General features: G+C 23.7%; 4 protein-coding genes across 4 annotated transcripts; 3 read left to right on the top strand and 1 right to left on the bottom strand.

The window, feature by feature from the left end:
* Positions 1–11497: 11497 nt before the first annotated feature.
* Positions 11498–11855, top strand: BO95DRAFT_447525 (uncharacterized protein). The gene has a single exon (XM_025587643.1). The coding sequence runs from the start codon at positions 11613–11615 to the stop codon at positions 11781–11783; it is 171 nt and encodes a 56-aa protein (XP_025437312.1). The 5' UTR covers positions 11498–11612; the 3' UTR covers positions 11784–11855.
* Positions 11856–12456: 601 nt separating this feature from the next.
* Positions 12457–14509, top strand: BO95DRAFT_447524 (cytochrome P450). Its single transcript, XM_025587642.1, has 4 exons — positions 12457–12918; positions 12973–13170; positions 13226–14284; positions 14338–14509. The coding sequence occupies exons 1-4, from the start codon at positions 12880–12882 to the stop codon at positions 14404–14406; spliced, it is 1365 nt and encodes a 454-aa protein (XP_025437311.1). The 5' UTR covers positions 12457–12879; the 3' UTR covers positions 14407–14509.
* Positions 14510–14681: 172 nt separating this feature from the next.
* BO95DRAFT_288516 (mitochondrial 37S ribosomal protein mS41) lies at positions 14682–15797 on the bottom strand. Its single transcript, XM_025581704.1, has one exon. The coding sequence runs from the start codon at positions 15567–15569 to the stop codon at positions 14832–14834; it is 738 nt and encodes a 245-aa protein (XP_025437310.1). The 5' UTR covers positions 15570–15797; the 3' UTR covers positions 14682–14831.
* Positions 15798–15868: 71 nt separating this feature from the next.
* kin28 (TFIIH complex serine/threonine-protein kinase subunit KIN28) lies at positions 15869–17633 on the top strand. The gene is made up of 3 exons (XM_025590432.1): positions 15869–15890; positions 15947–16171; positions 16285–17633. The coding sequence occupies exons 2-3, from the start codon at positions 15979–15981 to the stop codon at positions 17304–17306; spliced, it is 1215 nt and encodes a 404-aa protein (XP_025437309.1). The 5' UTR covers positions 15869–15890; positions 15947–15978; the 3' UTR covers positions 17307–17633.
* Positions 17634–18173: the final 540 nt, after the last annotated feature.

The following is an 18173-nucleotide window of genomic DNA, read 5'->3' as shown; positions in this document are numbered from 1 at the left end:
AAAATATAATTATTTATATTAAAAAATATTTTATATATTAAGACGTTATATTTATTAGATATAAATTATATAATAAGTTTAAATTATTACTAATTTCTAGCTAATTTTTTATTAAATTATTTATAAATTTTATTATAGATCTGTCTTTTATTATAATAGAAAAAAATATTTTAGATTTAATTTTTATTATTATTAATAAATTTATAAAGTAGTATTAACTTTTATTTATTTTATATATTATAACTGCTCTGAAACTTGCTAAATTCTTTTATAAAAAAATTAAATTTTAATTTAAACTATTTTAAAATATAATTTTAGATAAAAAACCTTTTTTACTAGCAAATTTTGGTCCTAAATTATCTATTATATTTAAAATTTAATTTTATTTATAAACAGTATTTCGACTTTAAACTAATAGTTAAACTAAAAAAATAAATTAAACTTTTAAATAATATTTTTAATATTTTATTAATAAAAATTATTTTAACTAGTCTATTCTACTATTTTTTACTTAATTTATTTATAATAATACTTTAAATTTAACTATTAATTATTTTTTTTAAAACTCTTTTAGACTCTTTATTTAACTTTTATTTTTATACTAAAATTAGTATTCTTTAGAAAAAGATTTCTGTAGTTAAAAATCAAATTAATAAGCTAGTTATATTATAAAAAAATCTATAAAATTACTAGTAAAAAGCTAATAAAATAATAAAAAAATATTATAATAAAAAATATTAGCTAATAACTTTTAAAAAAAAATCTTATAAAACTGTTTATTAAAAATTTAAAAATTAAGATTCTATTTTAAAAACTAGTTTTTCGATATATTAAACTTCTAAAAATTCTAACAGCTATTAAAAAATAAATATATTAAATTTTTCTATCTAACTATTATAATTAAATCTATAATATCTTTTATATATTATTATTAGAATAATAAAAATCTAATATAGATTTATAAAACCAATTCTATTTTTTAGATTTAAAAAAAGAAAAGTTTGAGATTAAAAATATTAAAAATAAATAAATTTTTAATAATAAATAATATTTTCTAATTAAATAAACAGACTGACTAAGTAAATATAATAAATAAATTCTAAAAAAATCTATAAATAATATTTAACAAGCTATTTAAAGCTATAAAAAATAAAAAAAATTAAAATAATAAAAAATATCTTATTTTTAAATATAAAAAAAATAATTAAATTTATATCAGATTACTATATTAAATATATTTAAAAATTAATATTAAAATATATAATTAAAACAAAAAATCTTTATAAATAAATTAAATTTTTATTAAAAAACTACCGGATTAATCCGGCTAATTAGTATTATTTTTATAAAAAATAAATAATAAAAAATTAGAATTACTTTATTTTTTAAATATAAAAATCTTAAAAAAAGATCTTGTTATTATATATAATATATATTTTATAATAAATTTTTTAAAAAATATCTGCTTAGTCTCAGTTTATAAAAAAAATCTATTATTTTTAAATATAAAATAAAATATAATTAGATTATCTGTAATAAAACAACAGTCTATAATAAAAAATAATAAAAAACTAGATTAAACTAATAAATTAGCTTATAAATTAATAAAAAATTAATAAGAAAATATATAATTATTTTAAATTTACTAGTACTAATTAGTTTATATTTATAGTAGTAAATTAGCTTAACTATTTTAAAATTAATAATTAAAACTAAAATTTAATAGCTAATTTAAATATAGAGTATTAGATTTTAATTTAGATTTTAATTAAAAATAATATAGTTAATAAAAAACTTCTAACTTTAGTTTAAAATTTATAAAAATTTAAGAATATTTTCTAGTATATTAACTAAAGTCTAGTTTTTATTAGCCTAATAAATCTATTAAGAAGCTGTTAAAATATGTTTAATAATAAATTTAATTTTTATTAAAATACTATTTATATACTATAAATATTATAGTATTAAAAATATAGTTAGATATAAAATTTTCTGTATTAATAATATTAAAATTTTTAATACTTGTTAGGAACTACTTGATGCAGTAGACACGCTGGTTAGACAAGACAAGTAAAATAGTTAAAAACAGTCTTTTATTAATTTTAAAACTAATTCTTAAGAAATCTTCTTCTCTAAAGAATCTTAGAATAATATATTATATAAAAAGAAGAAATAAATAATATAATAATATAAATATTTAAATTAAAATTTTAATAAATCTATATTAATCCTAAAATAATTATAATAATAGTAGATATAAACTGCTGTAACAGTAAGTATTATATAATAATTATATTTTTTTACTAAACCGGGTTATTTAATATAATAATATAACTATAAATAGTTTTATTATTTATTTTAATTAGATATTTCTGCTAGTAGTATTCTTTAAATAATAAAATTCAGTATTATAATAGTAGAAGAATTATTTAATAAACTATATATTTTATAAATAAAAGATTTTAAAATAGTAAATAAAGCATATATTTTATTAATAATCTAATTAAAATCCAATATAAAGTATATATATAAACAAAAAAGATTAATATATTTTTATTTATTTTTATATTTTAATTTTCTATTAAATTTTTTTTTATATTCTTTTTTTTTATTATTTTTGCTTTTATTTTTATTATTTATTTTATATCTTATTTATTAATTTATTTTTTTAAAATTTTTATTTCTATTATCTTTTAATATAATACTAATAATTATTTATTATTATTTGGCCGATATGCCTATTATATTTAAGATTTTTTTTTATTTATATTACTTAAGAATTAATATTAAAAATTTTAATATTATTAATACGGAAAATTTTATATCTAGCTATATTTTCGATACTATAATATCTATAGTATATAAATAATATTTTAATAAAAACTAGATTTATTATTAGATATATTTTAATAATTTCTTAATAGATTTTTTAGGCTAATAAAAACTAGACTTTAGTTAATATACTAGAAAATATTCTTAAGTTTTTACAGATTCTAAATTAAACCTAGAAATCTTTTATTAATTATATTATTTTTAATTAGAATTTAAATTAGAATCTAATATTTTATATTTAAATTAATTATTTAATTTTAGTTTTAACTATTAGTTTTAAAATAGCCGAGCTGGTCTACTACTATAAATATAAATTAATTAATATTAGTAAATATAAGATTATTATATATTTTTTTATTAATTTTCTGTTAATTTATAAATTAATTTATTAGTTTAATCTAATTTTTTATTATTTTTTTATTATAGGCTATTATTTTATTATAAATAATCCGACTATACTTTATTTAATATTTAAAAATAACAGGTTTTTTTTATAGACTGGGATTAAGCAGATATTTTTTAAAAAGATTTATTATAAAATATATACTATATATAATAATAAAATCTTTTTTTAGGATTTTTATATTTAAAAAATAAAATAATTCTAATTTTTTATTATTTATTTTTTATAAAAATATTACTAATTAGCTGGATTAATCCGATAGTTTTTTAATAAGAATTTAATTTATTTATAAAAGTTTTTTATTTTAATTATATATTTTAATATTAATTTTTAAATATATTTAATATAGTAATTTAATATAGATTCAGTTATATTTTTTATATTTAAAAATAAGATATTTTTTATTATTTTAATTTTTTTTTATTTTTTATAGCTTTAAATAACTTATTAGATATTATTTACAAATTTTTTTAAAATCTATTTATTATATTTACTTAGCTAGTCTGTTTATTTAACTAGAAAATACTACTTATTATTAAAAGTCTATTTATTTTTAATATTTTTAATTTTAAACTTTTTTTTTAAGTTTAAAAAATAAAGTTGGTCTTATAAATCTATATTAAATTTTTATTATTTTAATAATAATATATAAAAAATATTATAGATTTAATTATAATAGTTAGATAGAAAAATTTAATATATCTATTTTTTAATAGCTGCTAGAATCTTTAGAAATCTAATATATTAAGAAGCTAGTTTTCGAAATAAAATCTTAATTTTTAAATTTTTAATAAATAGCTTTATAAGATCTTTCTTTTTAAAAGTTATTAATTAATATTTTTTATTATAATATTTTTTTATTATTTTATTAGTTTTTCGCCAGTAATTTTATAGATTTTTTTATAATATAACTAGCTTATTAATTTAATTTTTAGCTATAAAAATCTTTTTTTAAAAAATACTAATCTTAGTATATAAATTAAAATCAGATAAATAGTCTAAAAAAGTCTTAAAAAAAATAAATAATAATTAAATTTAGAGTATTATTATAAATAAATTAAATAAAAAATAGTAAAATAGGCCAGTTTAAATAATTTTTATTAATAAAGTATTAAAAATATTATTTAAAAATCTAATTTATTTTTTTAGTTTAACTATTAGTCTGGGGTCGAAATACTATTAATAAATAAAATTTAATTTAAATATAATAAATAACTTAGAACTAAAATTTATTAATAAAAAAAATTTTTATCTAAGATTATATTTTAAAATAGTTTAAACTAAAGTTTAATCTTTCTATAAAAAAGTTCAGCAAGTTTTGAAGCAGTTATAATATATAAAATAAATAAAAATTAATATTATTTTATAAATCTATTAATAATAATAAAAATTAAATTTAAAATATTATTTTTTATTATAATAAAAAATAGATCTATAATAAAATCTATAAATAGTTCGATAAAAATCGGCTAGAAATTAGTAGTAATTTAAGCTTACTATATAATTTATATCTAATAAATATAATTTTTTATTATATAAAATATTTTCTAATATAAATAACTATATTTTTATAAAGATTTATCTAATAGAACTTTTTTTAAGAAGAATTTTTATTTTTAATTACTTAAAATAGTCTGCTAGCTGATTATTATAATAAAGATTTAATAAATATTACCGAAGGCTTTGTCCTGCAGAAATATATAAATAGTATTTATATATAATAAGATTATTTTTATTAATTTTATAATATTTTAGCTTAGAATTATTTTCTAAAATAATAAGTTTTTAATAATATATTTTTATATTTTATTTTAAATTCTTTTAATCAGAAAATATAATTTTTTGTTAATTTTAAAATAGAATAAGTTTTTATTTTTATATACTTAGAATACTGCTAATATATTAATATATTTATTATAAAATAAATTTATTTTAACAGTTTTAGAAAATAACAAGTTTTTATATTTATATACTTAGAATACTATTAATATATTAATATATAAATTATAAAATATTTTTATTTTAATAGTCCAGCCAACTGCTTTTATACCGGTTTAATTATATTTAGATTTTAGTAAACTTAATATATACTAATAGATATAAAATTTAAGATTTTTTTATAAAAATATTTTATTATATTTTAATTAAAACTTTTTTAAGACTAGCTGTAATTTTATAAGAAATTTATTAGCTATTTAATATTATATTAATTTTAGAATCTTTATATTAGGCAGAACTTTTAAATTTTTTTTATTTTTAATAATAGATTAATAAGATTATATTTACTCAACTAATATTAAATAATAAAATTATAACTACTAAAATATATATACTATTAAGTCTAACAGCTGTTTAATTTCGGTTGTTTTATAAAAATCTAAAGATTTTAATAATTTAAAAAAATTTTAATAGTATATAATAGTTTTTTAAGATATTAATACTAATATTTAAATAAATAAATAATAGTAAAAAGCTTTTAGTCTAAGATTAAATAATAAATTTTAATAATATTAAATTTTTTTAACTAAAATATAATAAAGTAATATACTTTATAGTTATTTGGCTGAAATAGTATTTCTGTTATATTTTATTAAAAAATATTTATTTTTATCCGGATTTTTTATTAAGAATTAAAATATTTTAATAAAAATATAATTTTAAAATTATAAAAAAACTATCGGAATATTACTATTTTTTTATTAGTTAATATTATTTTTTTAGGTTTTTTCTTATTCTGGGTGCCTTTTAAAAGAAAGATTAATAGTAATATAATTAAAAAATAATTTTTAATAAAATATTAATAAAAATTATAAAATTCTAAGAATATTTAGATTTTATAATATATAGTTAGTATTAATTATATAAAAATATCAGATATCTGTTAGAAATCTATCGATATATTATATAAGAATATAATATATTCTAGAAATTTAATATAATCTTAATAAAAAGTATATTTTAATAGCTTAATATAAAGATTTATTTTTTATAAATATTTTAATATTTAATATAGATAAAGAGTATAAAAAGAAGTAGTTTTTTAAAAAAATAAGAATATTATTTAAATAAATAATATAAAAAATATCTAATATATTATAAAAAGCTAAATAAATATAGTTTTAAAATATAATTAAAGTATTAGTTAATCTAAAGAATATAATTAGATATTTAAAATATTTATAATAAATTTAAAAGACTGTTTTCTATTTATTTTTTTGTTTAATATAAATTTGGTAATATATATTTTAAATATTTAATTTAAAGAAATATTTAGCTTTTATAATTTTATTTAGAATTTCTAAAATTAAAAATAAAGAATAGTAATTTTTAACTAAAATCTTATTAAGTTTTTTATAATTTATATATAATCGGAGATCTTTATTTTTCTTTAATATAAAAAGAATAGAAGCTTCTATAGAACTTTTAAAAATTAAATTTATTTTAATTAAATATTTTTATTAATATAATAATAAAGAGATTAGAACTTAACTTAAAATAAAAAATAAATAAATTTATATAATAAAATTTTATTATTTTTTAAATTAATAGTATAATCCAAGAATCCGTAAGAAAAAAATTATTAAAAATAATTAAAAAAAATATATCTATAAAATCTTAGAGCTTAGAAAATAATATAATCTTATTAAATCTAATTTATAAATAATTTAAAAAAACTTTATTTTTTAATAGTTAGATATTTTCTAGAAGTTTAATAATAATATAAATATAAATAAGATTTTAGCAAGCTTTTATAAATTTATAAAAAAAATAAAATTTTTAATATTTAAATCTTATATTACTACTGTCGATTTTATATAGATAAATAAATATATAGATTTTTTAAAATAATTATTAAAAGTAGAATAGGACTTTTAAAAAGATTTAGATTATAATTAATAGTTATATAATATTTTATAAATAATTATATAATTCTTCTTAAATTAGTAGTAGTAATAGAGATTTTTTATATATTATAAATATTTATAGTAAAATAATTAATTATAATAACTAATAAAACTATAAAACAGGCTGTATTTAGATAAAATTATTAAATAAATTAATAGCTAATAAAATTAATTTTAATATATAAATCCAAGTCTGTATAGGTTTCGAGTATATTTTTAAAGTAAATAAATATTTTTAAATAAATAGTAGTTTTTACTTTAAATTAGTTTATTAAAAATATAAGAATTTTTTTAACTAATATTTTTTTTATTAGTTTTAATTTAATTTTATTTTTATTTTTATAAGAGTATCAGTTGGCTAAATAATATTTATTATTATATTTATAATAGTAAAGAGTTTTTTTTCTTTAATTTTTCTTATTTTAAAAAAATTAAAATAAAAAAAACTTATTATTAGACTATAAAAATCCGGATTTTCTGAAAGTCTTATTTAAATAGTATTTTCGGCTTTTTAAATCTTGTTTTTTCTTTTAGTTTAATATATTTTAATAATAAATAGTAATAAATACTATTTTTTCTTAAAAGTCTAATAATTTTAATATATATTTATAGATATATTAACTAAGTTTTAGTATTAGCTTTAAAAAAAAGATTAATATATATTTATTATTTTATTTAGATTCGAAGTAATATTCTAAAATATTTAAATAAAAATAAAACTTTTTTAAATTTTAATTAATTTATTAATAATCCTGTTCAAGCTGCTTTATAATATTAGATTATAAAATAACTATATTTTAAATAAAAGAAAAAGTTTATAAAATAAAGTAATTTTATAATTTTTTAGTATTTCGGCGGTCTTCTGGGGATTTTTTATTAATATATTAATATTATTTCTATTAATAAATAGAGTCTAAATAGCTAATTATAATTAGAATCTTTTAATTTTTTATTTAATACTTCTAAGAGATTTTTTTAAAAATATATAATAAATTATAAATTTATTTTATTCTCTATTATAAACTAAACCGAAGAAAAAAAATAGGGATTTTTTTAAATTTAATTTTTTTTATTTAGAAGATAAGATTGACTTAGTATAATATTATTATAATTCTATTAAAAATTTAATATTTTTATATTTTATTTGTAATATTTAAACCTGTTTTTTTAATTATTTTAACTATTTTAATTAATAAATAATAGCTTGTACTTCTTAAATATCTATTTAGATTAGATAATATAATTTAAAAGCAGACGAAGTTTTTAAAATAATTCTAATAAAGATTTATTAGATAATATATTACTTTTTTTCAAATAATTAAAAAAAAAGAATTAGAAATTATTAGAAATTACTTAACACAGTAAATATACTAGTTAAATAAAATAAATAAGATAGTTAAAAATAATTTTCTATTAATTTTAAAACTAATTTTTAAGAAATCTCTTCTTCTAAAGAATCTCAAAATAATATATTATATAAAAAAAAGAAATAATCAATATAATAATATAGATATCTGGATTAAAATTCTAATAAATTTATATCAACCCCGAAGCGGCTGCCATAATGGTAGATATGGGCTGCTGTAGTGGTAGATATTGTATAACAATACTAATTCTTAAATAATATAAATAAAAAAAATTTTAAATATAATAAATATATTAATTAAATAACAGTAAGTAATTATTAGTATTATATAAAAAAATAATAAAAATAAGAATTTTAAGAAAATAAATTAACAAACAGATACTAAATAAATAATAAAAATAAAAATAAAAATAACAAGAAAAAGAAATATAAAAAAAATGATTTAATAAAAAATTAAGATATAAAAATAAATAAAAATATATTAATTTTTTTTATTTATATATATATTTTATATTAGATTTTAATTAGATTATTAATAAAATATATACTTTATTTACTATTCTAAAATCTTTTATTTATAAAATATATAGTTTATTAAATAATTCTTCTACTATTACAGCACCGAACTTTATTATTTAAAAAATATTATTAATAAAAATATTTAATTAAAATAAATAGTAAAACTATTTATAGTTATACTATTATATTAAATAATCCAGTTTAGCAGAAAAATATAATTATTATATAATACTTACTATTATAGTAGTTTATATCTATTATTATAATAACTACTTTAAAATTAATATAGATTTATTAGAATTTTAATTTATATATTTATATTATTATATTATTTATTTCTTCTTTTTATATAATATATTATTCTGAGATTTTTTAGAGAAGAATATTTCTTAAGAATTAGTCTTAAAATTAATAAAAGATTATTTTTAATTATCTTACTTATCTTGTCTAACCAGCGTGTCTACTACGTCAAGTAGTTCCTAATAATTATATTATTTAATTTATATATAAAAGCTGTCTTATACTTTATTTAAATTATTATGATTTTATGTTATTAATAATATAATAATTTAGATTTTTATATTCAGATTTTATTTAATCTTTTAATTAATAATTATTTTATTTATATTTTATTTTTTAATATTACAGCTATACGGCAGACTATAGATTTATTTTTATATTATAAAAAAATTAATATTATAAAATCTTGGTTATATTTTTACTAGCTATATTAATATTATAATTTATATGAAAGTTTTTAAATAATATAATACTATTCATTATAAAATATAATAATAAATTAAATAGAATATTTTTTATATTATTTTTATTAATTCCGACTTCTGCTTTTTAAATAAATATAAAATATTAAATTAATAATATATATAAAATTTATTTTATTATTAAAAAATTCCGCCAATATACTGGTAAGAATTATTAGATAAATAAAATCTATACTATTATTATAAGAAATATTAATTTTAAAATCTTTATTATTTTTATTATTATATTTAATTAAATATTATATAATCTAAAAATTATTATAATTTTTTTAATATTAAATTATATAAATTAATATATATTAAAGTATTGAAGGGTTTTTTAAAATATATATATAATATATTTATCAAATTATTATATTATTGAAATAAATATTATATAAGTCATATAATATATTTTATTATTTTTTTATTATAAATAGCTTTGAATATTTTTATATAAACTATTTTATATTTATTAAAAAAGATCTTTATATATCTATTTATGTTAATAATATTCTATTCTTAGTACTAGATATTTTTATAATTAATATTTTTAAAAATCTACTGAATAGTTTTATTAAATTTATTAATAATAATTTTTATACTTATTTTTTAATATTAATATTATGTAAACTAATAATAATAGATATTTCTTATAAAAGTTATATATTAAAAATTATTTAAAATATCTTAATATACTAATATATAGTCTTTTATATACTATTTAACTATAAAATTTTTTATAATATTTAAAAACTGTTTCACTAGATAATATTAAATTATACTAAAAATATAATAATATTTTAATATAAATTATATTTAATATATATTTTAATATTATATATATAACTAGTAAGTTATTATTTTTTATAATTAATTCTAATAAATTTTATATCTGAATAATAAATCTTATTTAATATTATCTTATAGGCTTATTAAACTATTATTGATTTTATAAATATAAAGATTTTAGTTTTATTAATTATTATAATATTAACTAAACTAGTTTTTATATTTTTAATATTATATTAACGTCTAGTTATATCTTTTAGTTTACTAATAGATTTATTTTCTAAAATTTAAAAAAATAAACCGGTAATATATTATTTTTTATTAAAAATAAATATATTATTCAAATTATCATAATCTAAAAACTTTTTTAGCTTTAACTTCTATTTTTAAACTAAATATTTAATATTTTAAGATTATATTTATATTAATAACTAAGTCTATTATAATTTATATTAATAATTAATCTACTATTATTCTAGTTAAAAATTTCAAATTTTATATAAGAATTAAATATATATCTATTAATTAGTATTTTACATAATATAAAATATATATTAAAAATATTAAATTTATTTATATTAATATATTAAATTAAAAAATTAACAGTTTTATAAAGCCTTTTAAATATTTTATTTATTTTTATTTTATTAAATAGTTTAATATAGTAGATCTTATTTAATATTTTCATATTTATATTTTATATATTTTTTATTTTAGAAATATAAGTACCTTTATATTTTTTTATATATAACTTAGTAGCAATCTTTTTGTTTATAAAAAATATAACAGATATCTAAAATTATATAATTTTAGATTTTACTATTTTTTAAAGATCCAGTCATATTGCTGTAGTTATCTTAATTAATCCATATATATTTCCTCTCACAGTGTACTATACACGTATGACGTAGTGTAACTATTCCAGTTACAAGAATGAACGAGGGCTCTTTGGCCCGCCCCCACGTGATCTGTAGTGCTGGGTTCGAGGTGAGTCGCCGGCCCAGCCTACGGCATGGGGCTTCGGCGACAGAAGAATGGCTGCGGATCTGCCGCAGCAGCAGAATAAGACGGTGAAAAGGGTTAAAAACAGAAGAGGCCAAGTGGAAGTAGTCATTCTTTACCTAGTCACTGCCCCGATAAGTCAGGGGTACCACTGGTCACTCCACGGTGTTAAGCCCTCTTCAGTAGGCGGTATGGTTGGTTAGCTTTCTAGTCTAATAGGAATACTGGTGGTATTGGAATGACGGCTGGTGTCAATAGTGACTATTACACACGCAGCAAATGTTAATACAAGATCAGTTATCATCTCACCTTACCAACGGCTTAATAAGTAAGGGAACGCGTTAAGTTAAAGACACCTCACCTCGTAAGATTCCAAAACCACCTGGCTAAGGCTTTAAATAGCTTAGACTATCTTGGCAGTATTTAAATAAAGCTTTTTAACACTGCTGTGTAGTACTCCGTATATGTTATCTATATCTATATTAGTACAAGTATATTAGTATTCTTGGGATTTTTCTCAGACCGAATGTATTGCGATCAGGGTCTTTATCGGAGAATATCTTCTATTATCTTTTTAGTAAGATTTCTTAGAGTCGAGATAAGTGCTGTAGTTTAAAAAAGTTATTAACTAGTAGCTGCTCGAATAGAAATATAGCATTGCTTATACAATAGATACTTCTGAAGTATTCCCCTATCTTACCGCTTTATGGGCAAAGGCAAGGACGGTGGCTTTGGAATCTCACGAGGTGTCTTTAGCGCGTTTCTTAATTTATTTCCCCTTAGTAAGGTAGTGCTAAGTAAGTAAATTAGTGGCTAATACCATACCCAATCAATACACAGCAGATCCCTGTACAGTGGCAGAATCCGCGCTCAAGTCAGGGCTACTTTTTTCTCAGCCACAATCACGCTACACGCTTCTCTTCGCTCAATCCTCACCTTGACATTGCTCAGGATCACCTTCACTACTTCTACCGAGGAAGAGCTCTGAGACTAATCTTCTACTATCTCCGGTCGTAGGGGGCTTCTTATCTGACACACTGCACAATCATCCGGCCCCTGGTTCTGTCTCACAACTGCTAGCACGACGCAGCCATGGGCTTTCTCGCGGTCTTACTCGATACCATATGCAAACATTGCACAGAGTCTTCGAGCCTGGTCATCTTGGGAACAACACTGCTAGTCCTACTTGCTGTATCTATCCTGCTCAATCTCTTGGGCCAATTGCTTTTCAAGAATCCGAAAGAACCACCTTTAGTGTTTCATTGGGTGCCCTTTATTGGCAGTACAATCAGCTATGGCATGGATCCATACAAATTTTTCTTCAAGTGCCGTGAGAAGGTATTTTCATAGGTCTTGGTCTTCTGGGTAGTTCATTTGCTAACTCGCCATCAGTATGGTGACATATTCACTTTTGTTCTTCTTGGCAAAAAGACGACTGTCTACCTTGGGACTAAGGGTAATGACTTCATTCTCAATGGCAAGTTAAGGGATGTTTGTGCCGAAGAGGTTTATTCGCCCCTTACTACCCCTGTCTTTGGGAGCAATGTTGTGTATGACTGCCCAAATGCCAAATTAATGGAGCAGAAGAAGGTAATCAGACACATCCAGATGAAGACTGTTCTGCCGCTGACAATACGGAAAATAGTTCGTCAAATTCGGCCTCACCTCCGACGCCTTACGCTCCTATGTGCGTCTGATAACCGATGAAGTGGAGGATTTTGTCCAGAATTCCCCGGCTTTCCAGGGTGCTAGCGGTGTCTTTGACGTGTGCAAAATAGTTGCTGAAATCACCATCTATACAGCCTCACGCTCTCTTCAAGGCAAGGAAGTTCGAAGTAGATTTGATTCCACCTTTGCTGAGCTATATCATGATCTCGACATGGGATTTGCGCCAATCAATTTCATGTTACCCTGGGCTCCTCTTCCCCATAACCGGAAACGCGATGCCGCACAGAGGAAAATGACAGAAACATACATGGAAATCATCAAGGCCCGTCGCAATGCTGGAACTGAGAAAGACTCCGAAGACATGGTATGGAACCTGATGTCTTGCGTGTATAAAGATGGCACTCAGGTTCCCGACGAGGAAGTAGCGCACATGATGATTGCTCTTCTCATGGCTGGTCAGCATTCGTCAGCTTCTACGGCTTCCTGGATTGTCCTACACCTTGCAGCACATCCGGGAATCATGGATGAGCTCTTTGCTGAACAACTCCGTGTCCTCGGCCCTGATTTGCCGCCTCTTACATACGAAGGCCTGCAGAAGTTGAATCTTCATGCGAGTGTTATCAAGGAAACATTGCGTATACATGCGCCTATCCATTCAATCATACGTGCGGTGAAGAACCCGATGCCTGTGGACGGAACACCATACGTGATTCCTACATCCCATAATGTTCTCTCATCACCTGGTGTGACGGCAAGGTCTGAGGAGTATTTCGTCAACCCGCTAAAGTGGGATCCTCACCGCTGGGATGAGGACCTTGCGTCTAATGCAGAAGATGAAGAGAAAATTGACTATGGGTATGGTCTTGTTAGCAAGGGCACAAACAGTCCTTACCTTCCATTTGGCGCTGGAAGGCACAGGTGTATTGGTGAACAATTTGCCTATGTACAACTTGGTGCCATAACAGCGGCTTTGGTAAGGTTGTTCAAGTTCCGCAATTTGCCCAATGTAAAGAGTATCCCTGAAACAGACTATTCAGTAAGTCTTCTTATACCCGGACATATACTTTCTATTTTACTTACTGGGCCTAGTCACTTTTCTCGAAACCCGCTGGAAAATCGTTTATACATTTCGAAAAGCGTGCTCCTGCGAAGAATTGATATTACTGCTACTCTTATGCCTCAAAACAAATGATAGCGGATAATAGTAGATGTATTTTCTTATTACCTTATTAATAATTATGCAGAACTAATAGAAGACTCTATCTAATATTCATTGGTTATTTATCGTGAAATAAGAAACAATCACCGGGCCCGCTGTTAACTGCGGCTAGGAAGCTAATATACATATCCTACGAGTCAGAAACACCTTCAAACGTATTGACTACTTGGGCCAAAGCATTGGTTTTTCTGTTCAGTCCATCGTGTACAAGATAGCACGAGTATGATTTATAAAAATAGTGCAATAGCAGTATAACATGAATGCCTATAGTACATGCAGCAAACTTCGGCGCAAGGTTGTAGAAAAACAGGAGGAACAGGCGTACCACAAGCTAATGTGGACTTATTCAAGAATTTCTGGGTTTTTAGATAGTCCCTTTCCGCCTCTCTTCGCTCCTCCGTTTCGCTCTGACTTCCGCACGCCTTCTTTCACCACCATCCACCTTGACTCCAAGTCGATCCTCCCACATACCTTCCTTCAACTCGAATAAAGCTGCGCTGCCTTTGGTGCCCTTGATCGGCTGTAGGAAAGGGCCCATTATAGTGTTGCCGTGGTGAACTTTCATATATGCGATCTTTTTCGGTGGCTGAGATTGGTTGTGGATATATTCTTTGGCATCTGGTGGCAGGTTGACAACAATCTTCCTCATGCCTGGAGAGGAATTGGCTGCATAATCTGAGAGTCTTGCGGATGTGTGGCTTTCGGCGACATCCTTTGGCTCCTTCGGGACTTCAACCACCCGCAATTGTGCTGTACCATTGACAACGTGCTGCAAGTCACCACCGGGACCGAAAATTCCTCGTCTAAATTTCTCCCTTTTGCGGAGCAAATACCGCCGCTGGCTTGCAGGTTCAATACCCAACTCTTTAAGCTCTTGTGAACTAATGGAAAACAGTTTGTCCCAAGATGGCAGCTTGCTGGTGTGTTTATTCATGCCACGGCCAATTAGTGTAAGGAAAGTCTGGACATCTGGGACAAATGGTGTTGGCGATGGTATTGCAACAGAAGGCACTTGTTTGTGAAGGTGCCGGAAGCATTGCTTTCCGATGGTAATAGGTCGCATTGCTCGCAAGGAGAAAAGACATGGACTGTGCATCGTCATTGTAGCTGGGCCGATCACTCAGTCCGGTCAGGATATTATGTCGTAAACTTGAGAAGGGTAATGATAGGCGATAATCTGAAAATATAACTGAGCTGAGAGATCAAGGTGTTTTATTGAAACTCTAGTCCTTTCTGAAGACTTGCTTGGGTGTTGGTTCTTTTCTCCGGGTCGGGGATAATGAGGAGAAATTTTGGCGGCGTCAGTTCCAGCCAGGATCAACATAACTCCGAAACTGCCTTCCTGGAGATCTAGCTCGAGATGCCAGGTCCACTGTCATTCAAGAACATTAAATCCCTTGACTTGTGTCCAGTCATCTATCTAGTCAATCTTGACAACAATATAGAATTTGGTGGGATGTTCTACTAATTCTTTCTTAGAGACAATCGGACGTTGCTACATTGTAGTAACAATGGCTGTTTCTCCTTTGATCCCGAACCCTGCTTCGCATGCAGCCAAAACCACTGATGCGACAAGAGAGTCAGAGGTAAATGGCTCTGAACGCTCACCATACAAGCACAATATGAAATATTCCTCTCATGTTACCAACGAGCGTGAGATTACCGAGCAATTGAACGATGATGTAAGACACAAGTATATTAAAGGTATGATTTTGTACCTCATTCTCTTGAATGGTTCTATGCATCCTCCCTTGTTGCTTGCATTACTACCTTGTCGCTGTACTTGGCGGTTAATGATGAGCATGGTTGTTTCATAGATAAAAGGCTCGGTGAAGGTACCTATGCTGTTGTTTTCCTCGGTCACCTTCGAACAGATCCGTCTTCGTTCGTCGCCATCAAAAAAATAAAGATCAATGCAGAATATAAAGATGGACTTTCCATGGACGCCATTCGAGAAGTAAAATACCTGCAAGAGCTTTCACATCCCAACATAATAGCGCTTCACGATGTCTTCTCATCAAAGGATCAAAATCTCAATCTAGTTCTCGAATATCTACCGCGGGGCGATCTCGAGATGCTGATTAAGGATACAAATATTCACTATGGCGTCGCTGATATTAAGGCTTGGATGGGAATGCTCGCCAGAGGGGTCTGGTTCTGTCACGAGAATTTCATATTGCATCGGGATATCAAGCCTAATAACCTCCTCATTGCGGCAGATGGGGAAGTGAAACTCGCGGACTTTGGTTTAGCTAGGTCGTTTGCTGATCCCTACTTGAATATGACCCATCAGGTCATTACACGCTGGTATCGTCCCCCAGAGCTGCTCTTTGGTGCCAGACAGTACTCGGGGGTTGTCGATATCTGGTCCATGGGCATGGTTTTCGCGGAACTCCTCCTGCGAGTTCCGTTCGTTGCAGGAAATACCGATCTCGATCAAATTACGAAGATATGTGAAGCTTTCGGGACCCCGAATGAGGACAATTGGCCCGGTGTAACCAAACTACCTAATTATCTGCCCGCTGATCCCAACCATGTCGTTCCTCTTCAGGGCCGAGATTTTTTCCTCAGGCAATTTCCGACAGCTGGTCCTGTCGGCGCAGATTTGCTGATGTCCATGTGCACCTTTGATCCTAAGAAGCGAAGCACAGCTTGTAGGGTTTTGCAACACGGCTGGTGGACTACTGAGCCTACACCAACCGACAAGAAAAACCTTCCTCGCAAGATCGATGGCGTTAAGAAAATGGGCGCAGACCTGACCAGGCGAGGGGGGGAAATCGAAGATTCAACATTCAAGAATGCGGCTCGACAGCTAAATTTCACTGCGGCCAGAGACTAGCTTACGATTACCGGAACAGACTCGATGATTCGAGGTCATTCCAGGCAAATTTTGAGGAAAGGCATCTACTGCAACGCGCGAGGTCATTTGTCTATCAGTGGGCTAAATTACTCAAAGGTCTATCTACTACAGAAAGCCCAATTTCAGGGGCACACAGTCATGCAGCAGATATAGATTCTAATGCTGTTATCTGGTATTCCGACCACTGGTAAAGGGCATGGAGGGAATTGATAGCGCCAGGATAACAATGAGCTTGTGTTCCTTCCTTCCCCCCCGACAGAGTCGGTGTTTTATAGCTCTCCCATATAATACCACCTGAATCTGGGCTAGCGATTGAGAGGATCTCCATTCGCTGTCAGTCGTGATATCGTCACCAAGTAGCAAAAAAATAAGCCTAAGACAGCGTCCAGCAGCGTTCGATATCGATCTCTGCTGACTACGGATTCTTTCTTCTGTACCTTTTGATTAGATGTTCGCTATGCCGTGGGTAGCGTGGTTTCATTTTTCAAGTCTACGCCTCGTATGGCATCAAAATCCATGCGTGGAGGGTCGCACGTCGCCAGGTGGCCAGGTGGCTTAAAAAGCCCAGTAAGTTACTGGTAATTACTAGAATTATCTAGAAAAAGCCTATATTTTAAAATATACTATAAATAATATAATCTTGCCAGGTAATAAATCTGGTAAGATCCATATATTACTAAATTTCATATTTAAAAAATCTTAGTATTACTAGTAATAATTAATAATTTCTAGAAGCCACCCACCTGGCGAGCTCAGAGATAAAATATACTAAATATTACTATAAAAATAAATTACTAAAAATACTTGAAATTACTAGAGATAATAGAATTTATCAGAAATAATAGA

Source organism: Aspergillus brunneoviolaceus, assembly GCF_003184695.1.
Source record: "Aspergillus brunneoviolaceus CBS 621.78 unplaced genomic scaffold BO95scaffold_91, whole genome shotgun sequence".
Taxonomy (NCBI): domain Eukaryota; kingdom Fungi; phylum Ascomycota; class Eurotiomycetes; order Eurotiales; family Aspergillaceae; genus Aspergillus; species Aspergillus brunneoviolaceus.
This window is presented reverse-complemented; position numbering and strand designations above follow the sequence as displayed.